Source organism: Sinocyclocheilus anshuiensis, unplaced genomic scaffold, assembly GCF_001515605.1.
Source record: "Sinocyclocheilus anshuiensis isolate Anshui unplaced genomic scaffold, SAMN03320099.WGS_v1.1 scaffold252, whole genome shotgun sequence".
In the NCBI taxonomy this organism is placed as follows: domain Eukaryota; kingdom Metazoa; phylum Chordata; class Actinopteri; order Cypriniformes; family Cyprinidae; genus Sinocyclocheilus; species Sinocyclocheilus anshuiensis.
This window is the reverse complement of record NW_015554095.1, coordinates 975,669-996,317: the sequence shown is the minus strand read 5'-3', so window position 1 is coordinate 996,317 and position 20,649 is coordinate 975,669. Positions and strand designations below refer to the sequence as shown.

At 38.6% G+C, this 20,649-nt stretch overlaps 2 protein-coding genes and 1 pseudogene across 3 annotated transcripts in view; 1 reads left to right on the top strand and 2 right to left on the bottom strand.

The window, feature by feature from the left end:
• Nucleotides 1–585: 585 nt before the first annotated feature.
• Nucleotides 586–6,408, top strand: LOC107669495 (Fanconi anemia core complex-associated protein 100-like). Of its 2 annotated transcripts, none has more exons than XM_016461755.1 (9): nt 586–935; nt 1,016–1,134; nt 1,368–2,023; nt 2,748–2,969; nt 3,063–3,219; nt 3,481–4,345; nt 5,850–5,966; nt 6,050–6,136; nt 6,257–6,408. In XM_016461755.1, exons 1-9 carry the CDS (start codon nt 783–785, stop codon nt 6,386–6,388), a joined length of 2,508 nt encoding a protein of 835 aa, XP_016317241.1. In that variant the 5' UTR covers nt 586–782; the 3' UTR covers nt 6,389–6,408. The 2 variants fall into 2 exon arrangements, with proteins under 2 accessions (XP_016317241.1, XP_016317240.1); XM_016461754.1 differs by lacking the exons at nt 5,850–5,966; nt 6,050–6,136; nt 6,257–6,408 and adding exons at nt 4,428–4,544; nt 4,628–4,714; nt 4,835–5,580.
• A 34-nt stretch (nt 6,409–6,442) lies between these two features.
• Nucleotides 6,443–13,696, bottom strand: LOC107669496 (antigen peptide transporter 2-like; annotated as a pseudogene).
• A 2,951-nt stretch (nt 13,697–16,647) lies between these two features.
• The window catches only part of LOC107669499 (monocarboxylate transporter 6-like), an 11,245-nt gene continuing 7,243 nt past the window's right edge, over nt 16,648–20,649 (bottom strand). Inside the window, exons 4-5 of the mRNA XM_016461761.1 lie at nt 19,120–19,941; nt 16,648–17,371 (exon numbers count right to left, since the gene is read on the bottom strand). Coding sequence (XP_016317247.1) covers nt 17,106–17,371; nt 19,120–19,941 — 1,088 coding nt within the window. The 3' untranslated portion in view covers nt 16,648–17,105. The remainder of the gene's footprint in view (nt 17,372–19,119; nt 19,942–20,649) is intronic.

The following is a 20,649-nucleotide window of genomic DNA, read 5'->3' as shown; positions in this document are numbered from 1 at the left end:
GAAAAATAAGCTCTTTTTAACGCTATTTGAGCAAAAGAAACAACATTTATGAGACAGTTGTCAGATTTCATTGGTCATTTCAAATATGAAATTTAATCGTAAGCTTAGCGAACAGTTTTGGAGAATTTGATGTTTCCCCATTCAAAGAGATAGTAGCTGCACTTGCATGCCAGAGAGGCGTTTCAAAGATGGCCGCCGAGTGAAATGACTTGCCTTAAAGGGACTTTGGATTGACTCGGGTAAGCCCAGAATTCTGTGGCTGTGGTTCTCAAGATCTGAGACTTTAGCCTTAAGCCACTCATTGTCCTTCTGGAGCCTCGAACATGTAGCTTTGAGTTGTTCAAGCTCCTGACTAATCTCTGTAGTGCTGGACTCGAGATTACTGATGCGAAGATCATGATCAGCCACCGTGGATTGAATGCTATCTAGTTTGGCTGCCAAACTTTCCAAAGATGCTTTGAAGTCTGTGGCGATTAAGGCTCTAAAGCCTTGTTCAGACTGTAATAATAATAAATAAATAAATAAAATATGAATAGAGGCGGGACTATCATCTATGTATGAATAGAAACAGTTGGTGGCGGTATGTGCCTATGGTGCGGAATACGCCAAAAAAAATCCAAAGAAGAAGAAGAAGAAGAAGGTGGGTACATGAAACAAGTTAGGGACAGTCACTAACATTTCTGTTATGTGGTTAAATCGGATAACTATTGTTATCCAAACCGAAAACGTCGTTCGAATCGAATTTCACTCGGAGGAGAATGTAAAACAGACGGAGTCTGATAATGGACGCGGTGCGGTGCAGTGTGGAGTATTTATCTGAGTTCGGTGACTGTCAGTCACACTCAGTGCGCATCGTTCAGGACGGCACGAGTCTTTTCTTGACTAGCGGAGACAGAGATGTGCTAATATTCAATGTCCAGGAGAGGAGAGTCACGGCAAGTGGATATCTGTTCTTGTTTTTGTGCTCAACTAAACGACTTTCCTCCATGCTCTCTTAATACATGTTGTTTTTCAGACCGTGATGCAGTTTGATGCTTCAGTGATAAATTTGGCATTAAGTGACGATAAACATCGACTTTATGCACTTTGCCTGAACGGTGGGCTTTACTGCACCCTTATACCACCACAGATCAGGTAGTTAAGTTATACAGATTACTATGTTTTTCGAAACATATGATCAGTTACTATTAGGCTAAATATGTATGTACGCGTGTGTAATTTACTTACAGCAAATGAATGTTTTAACATTCCAACAAGTTTAACAAGTCCTTAACATTTACAGGATAACAGGCCAAAAATACTGCTAATTTATACTGCACTACACAGATTTTTGCCCAATCAATTTTTTTTTGTCTTTTCCCTCCTAGTTCTTCCTCTGTCTTGGTGAACAAGAGTAGTGAAGGTGTGCTGCATACTGTACCAGATGATTCCATTGTCCTGAAAAATGCCAGTATGCAAGCGTTCACCGTAGTCGAGAAGATCCTTGTGACTCTTAGCATTCACAAGTCTGTCTGGAGTTTTGATCTCTATGAAGAGCCTGGATCCAGACCCCTTCATAAACTTGCATGTTTCCAGGTTGTAACTCTAAACACATGCTGTTTAAGCATAACAGAGAAAGATAAAAGTGTGAGTTCACCTCCAGTACTGACTTGCATCTACCCTGAAGGCTCCACATCAGTCAGCACTCACAAGTCTGACCTTCTTCCTTATCTCGAGCCCCATCTTTTCAGGCTCTTATTTGGAGTGGACGCCTCTTTAGTCAATTCTCCAGTCATTCTGTGTGGTTTACCTGATGGACGTATTTGCTACTTTCCTTTGCTCGTTCCCACCCTGGCTGGTCCTAGAGGAGAACAGAGATCTCCAGTCAGAGTCCTTCAGAGCTTAGAGCAGCCAGTCGTATTTATTGGAACCTGCATCTCTGGAGAACATGGACCTCAGTGTCTTGTTGCAGTTGGTCAAAGAGGCAAACTTCTAATGGTCAAAAGCAAACAAACAAGCTTGGAAGGAAAAAAGGCAGATTATAGTAAGACTGAATTAAAGTGCTTTTATTACACATACATTTGCCATTGCCCTAGTCTTTATTTGATTTGAGAGTCAATTATATATAAGAGTGTCCACAATAAAGATACGGAAAAATCATTTCAAAATCTAGTAAACATGAGCCAATTTATTAGAAATGTACTCGTTTTGTTTTTGTACTGGTTTCATATGGTTTATGAAACCTTTATACCATTTTCAGGAAAAGATTAATTTTAATGACAGAAAAGATGTCATGTGGTGTGACCAAAAAAGAAGTAATAAAGTATTTCCTTATACCTTGAACACATATGAGTGTACATATTAAAAATTATTTTCAAAAAACTTGTAAAATATATTTCTCAATTTACTTTTTAATCCATATCATGACTTCACAAATATAAATACTGTTTTGTGGAGTGGGTTAAACCAAATGACATGTTACAACCTGATCTAACATTGCCTTGATTTGGTGAAGCAGTTTTTATTAAAATATCTTTATAAGAAATAATAGTAATACATCATGCCAAACTACTTGAGGTTTCTTTTCAAGATTTACATTAATTTTTTCCCCTTCATGTTGATATCAGGACAGTTGTATCACCCTGACGGTTTTGACTGTATACCCCTAAAAATATAATTACTGTACTTGTGAATTGCATTATGAATATATATTTTGTAATAAATTGTAGATAAGTGTTGGTAATCTATGTTAAATTCACATTTTACAGGCTTCAATGAACATAGTGTACGAGGACCAGTGCTGTGTGCTTGTGTTGATGATAAGTGGCTGTACTACAGCTCTCTCAATGATCTGCATGCTCTTCAGCTCACCACAGCATCATCTTCATCAGAAGCAACAGGAACTGAGTCCCAACTGCAAGCTCTGACCTCAGACAGTCTTGGTGTATGCAGGGTTATAGCACTTGCTGGGCCATATACTAACTCCAGAGGTACAGTACATGAATTTTGATAAATCTCTGTTGTTTACCAGGATTTTCCCGTTTTAAATCACTAACGCAAAGTGTTTGTTTTTAAATTTTAAGGATCTGTGCAGCTTTTGGCAGTATCTTTGAGTGGAAGACTGCTTTGTGTGAACCTTCCTCAAGGATCTGAAAACAGAAATGTTCCCAGGTTGCCCTCATCTCTGGCAGGCCAGAGAGTGAAGGACCTCCTGGCTTCCATCGCAAACATCTGGGAGAGGTCTGTTTCATGCTTCATCATTGAAAAGACTACTAGTTTTCCAGCGGCAATTACTAAATGTCAGTTTTTGAGTTTTTTTATTTATTTAAACTTTATAATATGATAATTATAATCATAGATGCTTTTGAACAGAAATCAAAATGATTTTTTTTCACAGAAATAAAAAAACATGTTCATCATAAAAGGAGTTATTTTTTTATTTAAAACTCAACAAATATTGTCACATCATTGACTTTTTTTTTTTTTTACTATCTTGTGCAGGGCAGAATCCTTGAAACACAAACTTCAGGAGAAAAATTGTTCTCTCAAACGTCTTAATCAAGTCATAAATGTTTGCAGCCTACTGTTGGACAACCACGGGAATGAAAAAGCATGTGATGTGGGCACCAAACTTCCAATCAGCTGTCGTGGTGTAGCTAGATGGAGCTCATTGCTCCGAAGAGACTCGTTGACTCTAACATGTGTGCTTGAAAATTCAAGTGGATGTACATTGGAACATGGCTGGACTTTGTGCATTCAGGTCCACCCATTATCCAAGGGTCCAAATATGGAGGGCTCATCTAGGACATACTCATTCCCATTCAAGAAACTGGATTCTGGTCAGAAACTGGATGTAACCATTCCTCTTGAAAGCACTGGTGGACTGTCTCTGCCAGTGAAAGTCTACTGTTCTCTCGCCTTCTCCCTATCTGCTCTGTTTAGTCCTGAAGCATCTTCTCCTGGTGTTTCTCAGCTCCTGACAGAGATGGGCTCCATCAGTGCACCTTTGAGTACTTTAACAGTGGACTGGCTTGATGCTTTAAGGCTAGAGGGATCATTTTCTCATGGTAACATCAGACACAATACTGTCACGAATGGCATCCAAGCCTTCCTGCATTCCAGAGGAGTGTTAACCAAGGATTCTGATACTACTACCAAGTCAGGACCCATCACAGTGATGGTCAGGGTATCATCAGAGCTTCTAAAGACCAAACTGCACCTCTCAGCAACCAGGAGTCTAGAAACATGCGTGTCTGTGCTAAACTGGCTAGTATCACCTGAGGCCATAGGACAACCATCGGTACAAAGTCCAGTGATTTGTGCCTACAGCCCGGATGGATGCTCTGTCAAGCTTCTGGTCAAAGAGGTGCTGACTTTATACTACCGATTATTTATTTATGATCATAAAGTCTGTAATTTGGAATGAGTTACCCATGTCTTTCCTCAAGGTAACACTGGGAGATTTCTGTTCTGATGGACCTCTCGAAGTCTTGGAGATTCGGGTGGAAAGTACATCTGTGGCAGCGGTGTGTGGACTGCATCATGCCATTCTAAGGCACCTTCAGGTACTTTTATAATAAAGTATTTCCATTTTTTGAACATGGACTTACAATTGAATCTAACTTACAGATCATGGCATTTTCAACAGGTCTTGCTCAGAGACTCGGCTTTGAAATGTGGTCATATAAAACAGCTAAAGGCACAGAGCTTGTTTGAAGCCGTACGGCATGTTGAGGTAGATCTGATTCCCTTCCATTTATTTCTTTATTACACTTTTACACTGTGATTAGTATTAATTCACATGTATCACAGTTTTGCTTAAATCACATGAAACAATATTTTTTTCTATTGTCAGTCTCTTTTTAAAGACCTTCAGGATGCTCAGAATCAAGCAGCTCTTGGTGGCACAATGAAGATGAAAAAGAACTCTGAGATCCTGTTCCGCATTTTTCTGCAGCTGAGGGCAAATCCGTTGGTCATTCTCTGATTGAAGTACACCATCAAAAGCCTTTATTACATATATTTCTTAATACACTAGAGGTTGTTATTCCATACTTGTTTTACTTTTAGGATACAAATCCCATGCTTTCCTTTTTGTGTGTCCCATTCATCATCACTTGTTCCAGATTCAATAAAACACTGTCTATACATACAGAGGGTGAACGTGATTTCACCAAGTGCAACATGTTCCTGGATCAACATCCATGTTGATCCTGGAACAACATTCCAATCAACCAATCAGAAGTCAGGGATAAGTTTACAGGAAATGTCAATTTTACCTTTACAACCAGAGTTAGGAGCTTCTACATCCTTGTTATTCAACTATCATTTCCCTCTGATTTTAGGGATAAATTATGGGTAGGGTTAGGTCTATATTTTTGGACAATAATGTTGATCCAGGATCAACAAAAGATGTTGATCCAGGAACATGTTGCACTTGGTAAAATCACAGTGACCACATACAGAGGTATGGAGAAAAGTACAGAGTACAGAAAAGTACAGCACAAACCTGCATTTCTAGATTGTGTTGTTAAATCTACATGAAAGGCAGTCTGTAAGTGTGTACTAAAGTCTCTGTAAAATGTGAAATACATCAAAATATCTGATACTTTAGTCCGCTGGTTGAGTCTCCAGATTGAAAAGCTTTTCTCTGAGCCGATAGTATCTTCCTTCTATAACCATGAGCCGCTGGTGTGTTCCTTGCTCAACGACTTCACCTCCCTCCATGAAGATAATGTGGTCTGCCTACAGCCTGGATGGATGCTCTGTCAAGCTTCTGGTCAAAGAGGTGCTGACTTTATACTACCGATTATTTATTTATGATCATAAAGTCTGTAATTTGGAATGAGTTACCCATGTCTTTCCTCAAGGTAACACTGGGAGATTTCTGTTCTGATGGACCTCTCGAAGTCTTGGAGATTCGGGTGGAAAGTTCATCTGTGGCAGCGGTGTGTGGACTGCATCATGCCATTCTAAGGCACCTTCAGGTACTTTTATAATAAAGTATTTCCATTTTTTGAACATGGACTTACAATTGAATCTAACTTACAGATCATGGCATTTTCAACAGGTCTTGCTCAGAGACTCGGCTTTGAAATGTGGTCATATAAAACAGCTAAAGGCACAGAGCTTGTTTGAAGCCGTACGGCATGTTGAGGTAGATCTGATTCCCTTCCATTTATTTCTTTATTACACTTTTACACTGTGATTAGTATTAATTCACATGTATCACAGTTTTGCTTAAATCACATGAAACAATATTTTTTTCTATTGTCAGTCTCTTTTTAAAGACCTTCAGGATGCTCAGAATCAAGCAGCTCTTGGTGGCACAATGAAGATGAAAAAGAACTCTGAGATCCTGTTCCGCATTTTTCTGCAGCTGAGGGCAAATCCGTTGGTCATTCTCTGATTGAAGTACACCATCAAAAGCCTTTATTACATATATTTCTTAATACACTAGAGGTTGTTATTCCATACTTGTTTTACTTTTAGGATACAAATCCCATGCTTTCCTTTTTGTGTGTCCCATTCATCATCACTTGTTCCAGATTCAATAAAACACTGTCTATACATACAGAGGGTGAACGTGATTTCACCAAGTGCAACATGTTCCTGGATCAACATCCATGTTGATCCTGGAACAACATTCCAATCAACCAATCAGAAGTCAGGGATAAGTTTACAGGAAATGTCAATTTTACCTTTACAACCAGAGTTAGGAGCTTCTACATCCTTGTTATTCAACTATCATTTCCCTCTGATTTTAGGGATAAATTATGGGTAGGGTTAGGTCTATATTTTTGGACAATAATGTTGATCCAGGATCAACAAAAGATGTTGATCCAGGAACATGTTGCACTTGGTAAAATCACAGTGACCACATACAGAGGTATGGAGAAAAGTACAGAGTACAGAAAAGTACAGCACAAACCTGCATTTCTAGATTGTGTTGTTAAATCTACATGAAAGGCAGTCTGTAAGTGTGTACTAAAGTCTCTGTAAAATGTGAAATACATCAAAATATCTGATACTTTAGTCCGCTGGTTGAGTCTCCAGATTGAAAAGCTTTTCTCTGAGCCGATAGTATCTTCCTTCTATAACCATGAGCTGCTGGTGTGTTCCTTGCTCAACGACATCACCTCCCTCCATGAAGATAATGTGGTCTGCTTTCTCTACAGTCTCCAAACGATGAGCTATCACCAGTACTGTCTGATCCATTATGTTATTGAGCATATCTTGAACCTGGAAAATAAGATCATGGATAGATACCGTTAATGAGAGAACCTTGGAATTTATTGTGTTACAGCAGATTAAAAATAATGTACAGCTGCTTATTAGGATATTAGGATTTTAGTATTAATTCCAGAGGAGTCCGTACAGCTTGTTGGGTGCTGCAGTCCATGTGGCTGGTGGCCTCATCCAAGATGAGAATCTGTGGGTTCCTTATCAGAGCTCTGGCTATGGCAATGCACTGCTTCTGCCCTGCGGACAGCTGGCCACCACACTCGCCAACATCTATAGAGAAAGCATCCAGAATTAACCTACTCGTTTTAAAGAGTTTTTATATTATTTATGGAATAGCACAATACATCCATATCGGTTATTAGACAATCTGTCTAGTTTTATCTACCCGTGTCATCTCCTTGTTCCAATTTGCATATGAAGTTATGAGCGTTGGCTTTCCGAGCAGCTTCTTTGACTCTTTCAAGTGTGCAGTCTTTCAAACCGTATTCAATATTATATCTCACAGAGCCAGAGAAAAGCACAGGATCCTGGGATACCATTGCCACCTAAGCCAAATGAAAGAGAGTGATGTATTAATTTACAACTACTACTAATTTCACCAAACCATCCAACAGAATTGATTGTTTGCAGATCTCTCTTCAAGTTACATGGTTATAAATGCTGGTGTATCATTCCTTGCCTTTTCATGCAAGTATTGGTGTTGGTAGTGGTACAGAGGTTTTCCATCCAGTAACACCTCATCCTCCTTTGGTTCATAGAACCTCTGCAGCAAGCAGACGCAAGAGGTCTTCCCACCACCAGAAGGTCCTACCAATGCTGTCAGCTTCCCTGGACTCAATTCCAGTGTAACAGACTGCAACAATTCAACGAGTACATGCAAATCCCACGAGTTCTCTGATCAGCTTTTGCAGTATAAACAAAAACGTACTTTAAGTGCTTTTTCGTTAGGGCGGGAGTGGTAGGAAAAGGTGACCTTTTCAAAGGTTAGTCTTCCCTCAAGCTTCTCTGGGGCCAAATCACCTGCGGCTTCCTGTCAAGCAGCTGGAGCACCTTGACTGCAGATCCCACGGTATTCAGCATGTCTCCATAGATGTATACAAGATGCTGAGAATATAGTGATGGACAGAATTTAGTCTCTCTAAATCAGGGGTGCCCAACCCTGCTCCTGGCGATCGACTGTCCTGCAAAGTTTAGCTCCAACTCTAATCAAAGACACCTGCCTTTAATGTTTAAGTGATCCTGAAGACCCTAATTAGTTGCTTCAGGTGTGTTTGATTAGGGTTGGAGCTGAACTTTGCAGGACAGTCGATCGCCAGGAGCAGGGTTGGGCACCCCTGCTCTAAATGAAGATTCATATTACTGTAAAATTCTACCTGCCAGGCATACTTTCATGTTGGTCACCATGTCCTTCTGATAGAACACAAATGCAAGGAGGCTGCCGCTGCTAAGCTGTCCAGAGGAGATGAGATTTCGGCCTCGGAACAGCATTGCTACCGTCAAGCCTACTGTAATGAACTAAAATGCAGTGAAAGTAGAATCAATGAAACAATATTTTGGAGACCGGTGCATGCAACTCAGGACTGTATATGATTTACCCTGCGTATTAAGAGATGGATGGCACTGTAGATGCCTTTACGCCTCAGAACCTGGAGCTTTCTGTTGAGAGTCTGTTCATATCGCTGTTGCTCCTGACGCTCTGCCTTAAAACTGCACAGTCTTCATCGACGCAATGACAGAAGATGCCAACTCTGCCAGCTCTTTGGCTGTTTTCTGATCAGAAAGGTGAGGCATTTTGAATTCATTAGGGTGTACCCCTAACTGTTTTTTTGGTTAGTTGAAAACAAAAATTCAGGAGTGGCCAAATCAACATGAGAAGGTTTACTAACCTGGGAGATGTATGAATTCTGAATGAAAGCAAGAAGTGGCATTTCGACGCAGGTGAGAAGGTTAACTGCCAGGATAGGTTTAGCATAAAGAACAGCATGCCACATGTCTTCACCAAACTCCGCAGTAACACATTCACATTCATGGCCACAGAACGTCCCATTTTATCAGTGTCAGAGATCAAACGTGACGTAAAGTAGTCACCCTGTAAGAGACAATGATTTTAAATAATATCACATATGCACTATTTGGTAGCTTTGTCTACTTCCAAAATCACACCCAAATATGCAGTCTCACAAGACGTGTTTTTAACCTTCTGGGGATCTTCAGTCATTTTATGCTTTGAATTTTTTTAATGTTTTACTTTTTTGGAATGGTACAAAACTTAGTGACTCTTGTGGCACTTGCTATTTGAAAACACAAAAAATGGATTGAATTCTGAGGCAGATGGGGCTAAAGAGACCATTCCAAAGGTTGGAGTCGATTCTACTCGATGAATCAAGTCCTCAGAAGAGCCTATTCAATTATACTGAGGTAAGCCTTTTTTTTTTGTTTTTGTTTTTTTTTTTAAATTTTTTTTTAAGTTGAATGCCTCTGGGCTTTACTTGACACTGCATTTTTTTAAACTGTTGACTGAGTTTTGAGCATTGCACTCAAAAGTGGGGGGCAGATGAATGCAAGCTTGCAGGGGTGGGGTTTCAGCTGAAAAAATGAACTGAAAAGTCCAGCATACATCACCACAGAGAAGTCAGTCGTTTTCTCCAGAAGATCCACAGTTTTGACATAAAAAAAATTAAACATGAATGACAGGTACCTGGTTTGTTTTCGTCAAAAAGAAGCTTATCTCCTGCTTCATGAGGTTCTGGAACAGCATGTGCCGTATTCTTTTGTTGAGTCTGCTGAGACTACACATGAACATCCCGCTGCGCATACCACTGAACATAGAACTTAAAGACACAACAAATGAACAATTAATTCCAAAAACAAAACCACTTCGTACAAGAAGAGATTCGTTTTTAAGATATTTGCATGGCAGTGATGTTACACTGACCTTTCAAGTGAGCACAGTGCCATGTGTTCAATAGCCCATGAGAAATTGGTGTGCTGGTACTTTCCACTCAATATGTCAATAACTGCCAATGCAGTATGGGATGAATGTCTCAACTATAAAAAAAATAAAATAAACAGGTTCACATTGCATCATGAAACTTTATTTGGATTTAAAATCAAGAAGCAATTCAGATAATATAGTTTCCAGGAGAAACACTCACACAGTGCTGCCAGGCTGAGGAAAAGGAAGGCTGCCCCTAGATGAAGATAGTCAGGCCTGGAGTAGCGAATGACCCTCATTAGGAGCGCTTTGGCCTCTTCATCTTTCTTCTGGTTTCTGGCGCCCTTAGATGATGCACCATGTGGGAAGGCCATCTCCCACACAATATATATGAGAGTAGATGTAGCAGAGCTCAGGATCACCATGCCAGGATCAGGAACAGGACTGAAGCCTCTCACGGTCCCGTGCCTCATTGTCTGCATACTGTCAAACACTGGAGGTAGAAAGCTCAGTAGGGCTATCCATCGCTTCAGGAGAGGCTGAATGCTGGTGTCCGTAAAAATTGTGCTCAATGAATAAAGCACAACGCAGCTGATGGTCCTGAGAGCCCACAGGCACCATAGATCCAGACTGCCCTCTCCATCCAACCACAGCAGTGTAGCCCACACACAAGCCCAGATGAAAAGATCACAGCACAACAGGCAAAAATGCACTGCTGCAGTTCTATAGATGGGGTGAGCCTTTGAGGACATCTTAAAACTGAAAAAGATGAATCAGATAAACCAGTCTGGAATGGTTTCAAAGCCTGGTCACACTAGTCTGTTGGCAGTGTTGGGAAGGTTACTTTGAAAATGTAATAGGTTACAGATTACAAGTTACCCTACTTAAAATGTAATAGGTAGTGTAACTTTTCAATTACTTTATTAAAGTATAATGTAGCTGATTTTATTTGATTACTTTTTGATTACTTTTCTAAATTTCTAATGTTTTCAATTGTTAATCATTTTCAAGCATGTAAACCAGGCAGGGTTAACCTTACAGTAGTACTGAACACTGATTACTGTCAGACTTTCAAAATCCTATTAAGATTATAATATTTAAATTTTAAAGGAGACATTGCATGCAAAATATCTTCATTTGCATATAAATGTGTCTTGGTAGTGCGTAGACACAACCACTCTACAATGATAAAAATCCATTCACTTCTTTTTTTAATCCCCCAAAAACCTAAACAGTTATCAAGCCAATATGATGTCATATTGCTCAGGCCCCTCCCACGACCGCTTACGTACTGTCCCATATTAGCATATTTCCACCCTCAGCCAGTTGTACGAAGTCCTTCATTTTCTCCGCGCTCGAGCAGCTGTAGCAACAACAATGTCTTGTAAGCAATGCAGGTGTTTTATTGTTAGATGTAGAGGAATATAAGAGTCCTAATTTTCTCCAGACATCAAAGCCACTGAGGACGCAGTGGATTAGCTTTTGATTTTGATGGAAATGTGCTAACGAATACACCTAAATTTGTTTATGTCTGCGCAAATCATTTTACTCTAGTCTGCTTTCTGAATGAGGGACAATTCAATGCAAATTTTGTTAAAAAGTTCAAACTCAAGGATGGATCACTACCCACTGTTCGTGATCCAGCTGCACCTCCAGAAGTAGTAAATCTCACACTTTATTTTTTTTAATGATTATTTGCTCTTCCACGGAAGAGAGGGGGTGAGCAGAGCTCATTATCATGTAAAGAGATATGCACCGAAACGAGTCGCTGTGAACAGAGCTGTTTTTGACAAGGTAAAAAGGGTGTTGTTTAACACGGCCATTGAGACCATTTCAAGAAGACCCTAAAGAATCATACCCTCCTGACTACCAGGAAAAAACAGTTTTGTGAATTTAGTATTTTGTCATATTACATTGTTTAGAGCATAAGAACATTTTTGAAAAATAAAATTTTGAAAAATGATATTTTATTCATATGTTATGCCATGTCCTCTGTAGAGGACATCGGGACTTTAAAAAGTCCTCTTTTTAAAAAAATAAAAAGACATGAATAGATATGAAAAGGCAAAAAGAGTGGGATTTTTGTTTTAATCAGAAATCAATTTTTTTTATACCAAACTTTATATAAAGATGATTCTCAACTATGTTATGAAAGATATTTTTAAAAACCATTTTTTCTTTCTGCAAAATGTGTGTAAAATGGCCATAAACGAGTTTTTCCATTATAAAAAAATTCTATAAACTGTATCTAATTTGCATATTAATGTTTTTTTGGGGCAACATAGAATGAACAAATAAGTTTAGTAATGAGAGTAATAATTATATAAGATTTTCATAATAATATCTAATATTTAATAGGAATATTGATATAATTTTTTCTCCCAAAATGTGTAATAAACATGCTTTAAGTCCTGGTGTCCTCTACAGTGGACATGTATGAAATTGATGTCCTGTTTCATAACAGAAGGTCATATTTTGATTTGAAACAATTTGTCAATTAGTCCGATTTAAATAATTACAAAATATATTTCCATTAGGGTGTTACATTTTATCACTAAATGAATGTCAGCCATTTTTAAAGACCAAATTGAGGGAGTGGTCATGGTGAAACATCCAATCATTTGGTATCGCTGAAAAGCCCTGAATGTGCTCTGTACAGGACATCCAGATTTAAAACTGTGACATGTAACGTCTCAGAGAAATCGCTAAAACATAATGTTCTCTACAGTGGACAAAACTCCATAGCTGGTAGTCAGGAGGATACCTACTTATGGAAAAGGGGCATCCGATGTCCCCTTTGAAGCACAGTCACCACAAAATCAGACTTACTTTAAGATCATTCTGAGGTTAAATACAGATTTAAAATCATAACAAGAAATAGTTTGAATAGCTATGATACTGTTTTTGAAATCAAATCTCTGCATAGCTATGACAGGAAACACTGGAATCTAACAATGCCTTTGAAAAAAAAAAAGTTAATCTTAAAAAATAAAGCATTTACATAAACCCCATATTCATGACATGTGTCATGTCATGATTATGAAGGTGTCATGTCAGTCTTATGCACACCCCTTCAAGTAAAGTGTTACCAAGAAATCAATTAAATCTGTAAGTGGGGGTGTGTCTGAAAAAAAATCAGATGTAACCCCCCCTTTGTAATCCTTAAAATTTTCATAAGTAACTGTAATTGAATTACACATTTTTTTCTCAGTAATTGTAACTAATTACAGTTACTTTTATTTTGTAATTAAATTACGTAATTCCGTTACATGTAACTAGTTACTTCCCAACACTGTCTGATGGCTGGTTTTTGAGGGGTTTTAGCAGATGGGCAAGCTGGTCTCTTAGTGTGACCAACTGAAAACCCATTGCTAAGACTAGCAAACCAGCTTAGGCTGGTTTACAATGTTTTCAGCAGCATCAGTCTTCTCTAGTGCATCTAAATACAGGAAATAAGCGCTATAACATAAACAGATAAACAATATGTCTTCTTACCATTAGGTTAGTTGCTCTCGATGCATTTTGTCGCAAGATCACTGTTGGTTTCACTTTCACTTGTGGGCGGTGTCAAAACTGTTTTTCAGTTTCATTACGCATTAATAAGACTCGATTTAGAAAATGCATTTAATGACCGCATCGTTTCCTTAAAACGAGGTAGTGTGCACTAAACACGTTTTTATCTCATATTGCTACTGTATGTAGTGCTTATCATGACGTTGTACGCTCCGTCGGTTGTGGACTCACCAGCAGTGGACGCTGTTTGGCGCATGTTTGTTCTCCAAGTGTCCAGCAGAGAGCGCTGTTTAGCAAATATCATGAATTATATGGGCGATTTCATGAATGAGCAGCCCTTCGTTTCTCTCGTGAGCAAGTGTGTAAACAAGGATTTTAACAATGAAGCTGACACTAACATTTAATATCATTATAGGCATTCGTTTGAGGAAACGTTTCAAGGCATAGTTATAATTTGCTTGCGATAACATAATTCAATTTATTAACAATTTGTCTGACACATCGTTTGTCTGATAGAATGTTTCTTCAAACTAATCTATGGAATGCTCACACAAATGTTGGACTTTTCTGCAAACATTAACCAGAAAGTTAAGACGGGTTACCTAGGTAAAATAAAAAAAATAAAAAACCAAACCTAATTACACTTGTTTACTGATAGAAAAAGAAAAAAAAACTGAGCATTTATCTGCTTACATCTTTATTATTAAATTTAAATTGAGTACAAAACTTTTTTATTGTAGTAAATACTTTGTATTATACATTGTGATATAAATGATTCTCTCTCAGGGGGCTCGTAGCCCTTTCTGCTTATATAAGCTGGTCATTTGCTTTGGCAAAGTAACAAAACAACAGAGCAACTACGACGACCAACAACAGTTTACATGAGGAGTTTACATATAAATCAGCATGAAGTGAAATGTGACATGTAATTCATGACACTCAAAAAAAATAGGCCCTTTGCACCCTTAGTTCAAACACAATCTTATTCAGTACTAACCCATGAAACTAACAAACAAACCCAAGGGCACATATTTAAGTATTGTCATACTCAAGCACTCGCTGAGAACCAGAAAACATGAAGTCTGAGTTTTAAATTAACTGAGAAAACCTTATGAGCCTATGTGCAATAATAGCAAAATAATTTCTAATGATTTATTATACAGTACATTTCCTACCCTTTGGGAACTGGATGTGTAAATGCAACAGACCAACAATCTTCATTAAGGGTCAGGCCTTTCAGTGCATGGTCTTGTGACACAAAAAGTGTATAAAACAACACAGTGTGATATATAGTACTGTTCAAACATTTGAGGTCAGTAACATTTTTTTAAAAGAAATTAATACTTTTATTCAGCAAGGATGCATTAAATTAAAAGTCTGAAAATGTCTATTTCAAATAAATGCTGTTCTTTTGGTTTATATGTTTATTAGTGCTGTCTGCCGTGTGTTTTGAGTTTGAACTCCGTCACTGAGCTGGATGTTGACATCACTGAATTCAATGATGAACTGTCTTTAACTGAAAAATTTGTGTTTACTATTGTCATTTTGCATTATTGACACTATTTTCCTAATTAATGCTGTTCAGTTGCTTTGACACAATCTGTATTGTTAAAAGCGCTATATAAATAAAGGTGACTTGACTTGACTTGACTTTTGAACTTTCTATTTACAAAAATAAAATCAAAAGAAGTAAGCAGCATGACTGTTTTTAACATTTATAATAAGAAAACATTTTTCTTGAGCACCAGATAGTTTCTGAAGGATCATATGACACTGAAGACCAGAGTAATGGCTGTTAAAAATTCAGCTTATAATAAAAAAGAATAATTTACGTTTTAAAATATATGAAAATAGAAAAGTGTTATTTAAAGGGATCATATGATGCTTTTTTAAAGATCATTATTTTGTGTATTTGGTGTAACAGAATATGTTGACATGCTTTAATGTTCAAAAAACACATTATTTTTCAAATACTGTACATTATTGTAGGTCCTCTATGCCCCGCCTCTCTCAAACGCTTCGTTTTCTACAAAGTCCCTCCTTCCGACAAGTGCAGTCTGCTCTGATTGGCCAGCTGACCTAGTGCATTGTGATTGGCCGAACACCGCAAGCACTCGTCGGAAATGTAACGCCCCTTACCATAATCGCGAGCGTCAGCTTTCAAAATAAATATAAAGGCAGCCAGAAAGGGGAACAGAGTCGCGTGACAGACAGTGATGAAGCTGGTATGTGTTTGCAGTACACAAGCCACGGTTAAGACAGCTGACTCCACTGTGATGTGACCCTGTCTCCCTGTGTCTCCCTGTCTCTCTCTCTCTCTCTCTCTCGCTCACACGCGCGCGCGCGCGCACACACACACACGATGCGCAAAACTCCACATTTGAACAGTCAATAGCAAATACTTAAACTAGTAACAAAACAGTAGCTGATTCAGAAGCGCCAGATTGTCATAGCAAAGTCAGAATTACCTCCTCTCCTAGGTTCACGAAACGGTCGTCCATAAAATGCATTGCTGTTCTGTTGTAAGTAATCTTAAAGATTCCTAAATGCATCTACTTTCGGAAGGCCAAATAAAGTGCTTTTGCTTTCGCCTAGAAACACACAGCTTCTCCCTGACATGGCTGCATCAACACTAACTGCGGTTACTGAAACCACGCCTTCTTTCTTTGCGTGCACATTTGGGCAGCATTATGCAAATATTTCCACATAGTGAGGTAGATATGTGGGGGCGTGTTAGAACGAGCCGTTTTAGGGGGCCGTGGCAGAGTCTTAACTTTGATAAAGAATATCTCTTTGGTTTTGAGACTTTAGTCTTTGCAACTTCAGGGATCTTATCTATGCACAATCAGCTTGTAACACTCCAAAGAGAAAGGAAAACTTGAAATCGCATCATATGACCCCTTTAAAATTGTAATAAGATTTCACAATATTACTGATTTTACTGTATTTTAAACATATAAAAGCAGACTTGGTGAGCATAAGAGAATTCTTTCAAAAATCTTATCAACCTCAAACTGTTGAAGAGTAGTGTAACTGGCAAAAATGGGCAAATTGAATATTATAAGCATGAGATGAACCAAATCAGTCAAAATGCTCAACATTTCCTGACTTGAAATAGCTTAATTTCCTGGGCAAACAACTTCAGCATTCTGTCATTTAGATCGGGAATGAAGAAGCGTTTATAATATGTACTTGAATTCAGAGGACTGCATTAACGGATGTAATTGTAGTGCCATGGCACTAATATACTGTATAAGGCAAACCAGTGATGTGAGACAGGATGTTTACAAAACCAGTGTCATATAACAATGTACAAAACAACCAGGGTTTGATGCTGAAATAAAACAGTTATAAACAGCACATTTTATGATACTAATAAATGGCAAAGAAACATTTGTGTACCTGATAGGATCACGATAGTCATACCTGATAGTCATACATTTGTGATTTTTTCTGCCTCTGATGATGGGTTATTTGTCTTGTCCCCATCTGTAGGCACACTGCTGAACTGGCAGTCCATGGCCAAATTGAATGCAGGCTTAGCTGGAGACCCAGACGCTGGTGAACTGTTCTTCTGGGCTGCATCACGGGAGTCCAGCCAGTAAAAGGAAACCATAAGGAACAGAGCTGATAAGGCCACCGAGATGCTGCAGGCCACGAACACATACGTGTACTGGTCAGTACGGTCCACAAGGATTCCTGGAACACAGGTGCAGAGATATTACAAGATCTACATATGTTCAAATACAATAAAAATCTGCTCTATCATCATTATTTTGAAAATAACCACCAAAACATGAGTCATGCATGAGTGGGGTAGGATACGGGTGAGCCTTAAGCCAAAAACGTGTACTTAGTAGCACTCCAAGGTGCTAGGCAGTGCTTGACCCAACTAAGGACATTTGTGTGTGAGAAAGAACGGTCAGTTTGACCAGATTGAGATCACAGCCTTCGCTCCCACCAACATGTAAATCCAGATTAGTGCTGTTAAAATGGAGCACACATTCCATTCTTTTTACTCAGACACAGGCACGGACCTCCTCACTGATAGCTAGCTACACAATCGCACATTTATTTTAATTCTGGATCATAGTGATTTCTTCTTTATGTGACAAGAATGTTTGGGAATGTCTGTGAATTAACTTGTAAAATGATTTTTCGGGACTTTACTTTGACAGGACAGTTGAGACGTGACAGGAAAGAACGTTCATTTCCTGATCTGAGTCAGATTTAAACCAGGGATAAGAGCAGTTGACTTTTTAGGTAATGCATTGTGCACTGACTTTTTATTAACAACAAGATTGTAGGGTAAAATTCATATGAATTTATAATGGAAATTGAATTTTGTAGGTACCGTAACTAGTCATTTTAATGACATGTTTGCTTGCTCTAGTTTATTTTAAATAATAAAAAATAAATGAAAATAAAAGGCAGATGCTCAACCTACTGTAGATGAGGGTTAAAAAAATCCAAATTAATAAAATATATTGATTATTTTTTTTTGAACAATTTCTTTTATTTTAGATTGTAATAATATTTTACAACATTACTGTTTTTACTGTATTTTTTAAAGTTAATGAAGCTTTCGTGAGCATAAAAGGCTTATATATAATACCTTTTATATAATACATAATAATAAACAGCAATATTTACCAACATATTTTCTTTTACGTATGCATTTGTAATATGTAGGTAAGTATATATATATATATATATATATATATATATATATAAATTCCAAAGTAGTGTAGTAATGAAACACATTTACACATTAGTAAATGCAAACAAGATTTAAAAAGAGATATATTCAGCAAATATAAGTGGTCATGTGTTGTGGCAATTGTAGTACAAATGCTCTATAAAGACTTTCAATAAATATTAGGCTATAAAGCTGCATGCAAAATAGTTACACATTGTTTAAAATAGTTTTAGATGAAGTATCATGTCACACTTTCTAAAAGTTCACGTCAACCACCTTTTATATTACAAAATGTACTGTTTATGAGGGCTGCTGGATGAGGCAGATATTTACAGTACCTACAACCCATTGTTTGAAAATGTTTGTCGACAATGAAGCAGCTCTTTATTGCCTGTGCACGTTTTGAATGACTGTCTACTGCAGGCAATGGCCATTTACATCTACATATCCATAACACTATCAAAAAAATGTATCAAAATATGAGTATACTTTTTTGATGGAGGGATCTGCCCTAGTAGTGATGAAAGCCTCTGCTGTCCATAGAAACCATACTTGTTGTCTCAAGTTTAGGGCAGGTACAAATGTTGAAATACCAGCATGACCACATTTACAACAGTCTCTGTCTGTTTTAAAGGGTGTTATCTGGAGTTTAGATGCCTATAGATCATGTCTGGGCTGTGTTCTGTGAGTCATACACATTCAGGCAGTGATATAACACATAATTCAAAACACAAGGTTTTCATGTTACCTGCGAGAGGAGGTCCAATTAGCAGTGTGACGCTTTCCATGATAGACAACAGGCCAAGCGCAGATGGGAATTGACTCATCTCCACCGTGTCCATCAGGACGGTGAACATCAGTGAGCCTACCAGGCTCATGGACAGTCCATACGTCAGGACAAAGATTAACAGCACTGGGAAACTGGCAGAAATGCAGCAGATACTATTACTGAGTCCATTTATGAGGAGTGCGGCTGAGAAAACATAGATGTGTCGACCTTTAAACCAGGGCAGGCTGAAGAGCACTCCGACGGGAGGCCGCACAAAGATGTTGACAAAGCCCAGGATGGAGAGCAGCAGGGCGGCTCTGCTTGGATCCATTTTGTGAGCTGTTGCATACGGGACCAGGTATATAAGCGGCACAACAAACCCCAGCATCATCCAAGTGATGCCCAGTGAAAACACCCGAAATCGCGGGTTACTACAGAAGAGGTCAAAGGCCATGTGTTTTCTGAGGAACGATGCTAAACCCTGAAAGATCCCCAGCACACATCCCTTTTTGCCTGCGGGTCTAGGACCGTTGCTCATCACCTCTGACTTTCTGGGCTTGCGAGGCCTGGTGGGTCTCATAACGGCTCCGCAAACACAGCAGTTGAGCAGCACAGCACCGAGTACCAGAAAGCTCCCTCTCCAGCCTAGCGTACTCTGCAGATAGTCACCTAAAAAAGGCAATGTAGACAGACCCAGAGCAGTACCAGTGGAGGACATCGCATTGGCAAAAGGACGACGGCGCACAAAGTAGTGGCCAAGTATAGTGACCGCGGGCTGGAAGCTGAAACAGAAACCCAGACCTGTGAAGCAAACAGAGAGTTATGAATTATACAGAACTGACTGCTGGATGAAGTTCATTGTACTTTGGTAACAGTAAACACTAGGGGTGCTCCGATCAGGGTTTTTGAGGCCGATCACAGAAAGCAGTATCTGCCGATACCGATCACCGATACCGATCTTTTTAAAGCCTTCTTTTTATCATTTATAACTATTTATAGTGATACACCAATCAGGATTTTTAGACATTTATTCAGGGCCTGAATTTCATTTTTTAAAACAGGGAGAATTCCCCTCTTAGGTGACTCTTGTGAGAGGAAAAGCAGCTTTCACACAGGAGTCCGCTACTGATCCGTGGCTGTTTACCACAAACACAACATTTATCCAATATTTTGATTTCAAATCCAAACATTGTCACTGAAAATGCTTTTTCAACATTGCAATTCTTTTTTTACACTGTACATTAATACAATCTTTCACAGACATTAAATATAAGCAACACATTCAATGCTTTTTACGCCTTTTACGGTGTAATTACTACATTTTCGTGTCAATCCATGTTCATATTTACTGCAAACAATGCGCTGTTACTTTAATTCAGCTACTTTAATTCAGTGCTTGCAGCGCAGCAAAAATAACGATCTCTGCACTGCTGCAGACGCACCACTCCTGAACACACTGCCGGACCGCAACCGTGTGCAGTGTGAACGCTTTAATCCGTTAACATGAGC

Coding starts and splice junctions, on each gene's coding strand:
- LOC107669495 (XM_016461755.1), top strand. CDS start 783: ATGGACGCGGTGCGGTGCAGTGTGGAGTATTTATCTGAGTTCGGTGAC. Junction 2,970..3,062: donor GCCATATACTAACTCCAGAG/GTACAGTACATG, acceptor TTAAATTTTAAG/GATCTGTGCAGCTTTTGGCA. Junction 5,967..6,049: donor CCATTCTAAGGCACCTTCAG/GTACTTTTATAA, acceptor CATTTTCAACAG/GTCTTGCTCAGAGACTCGGC.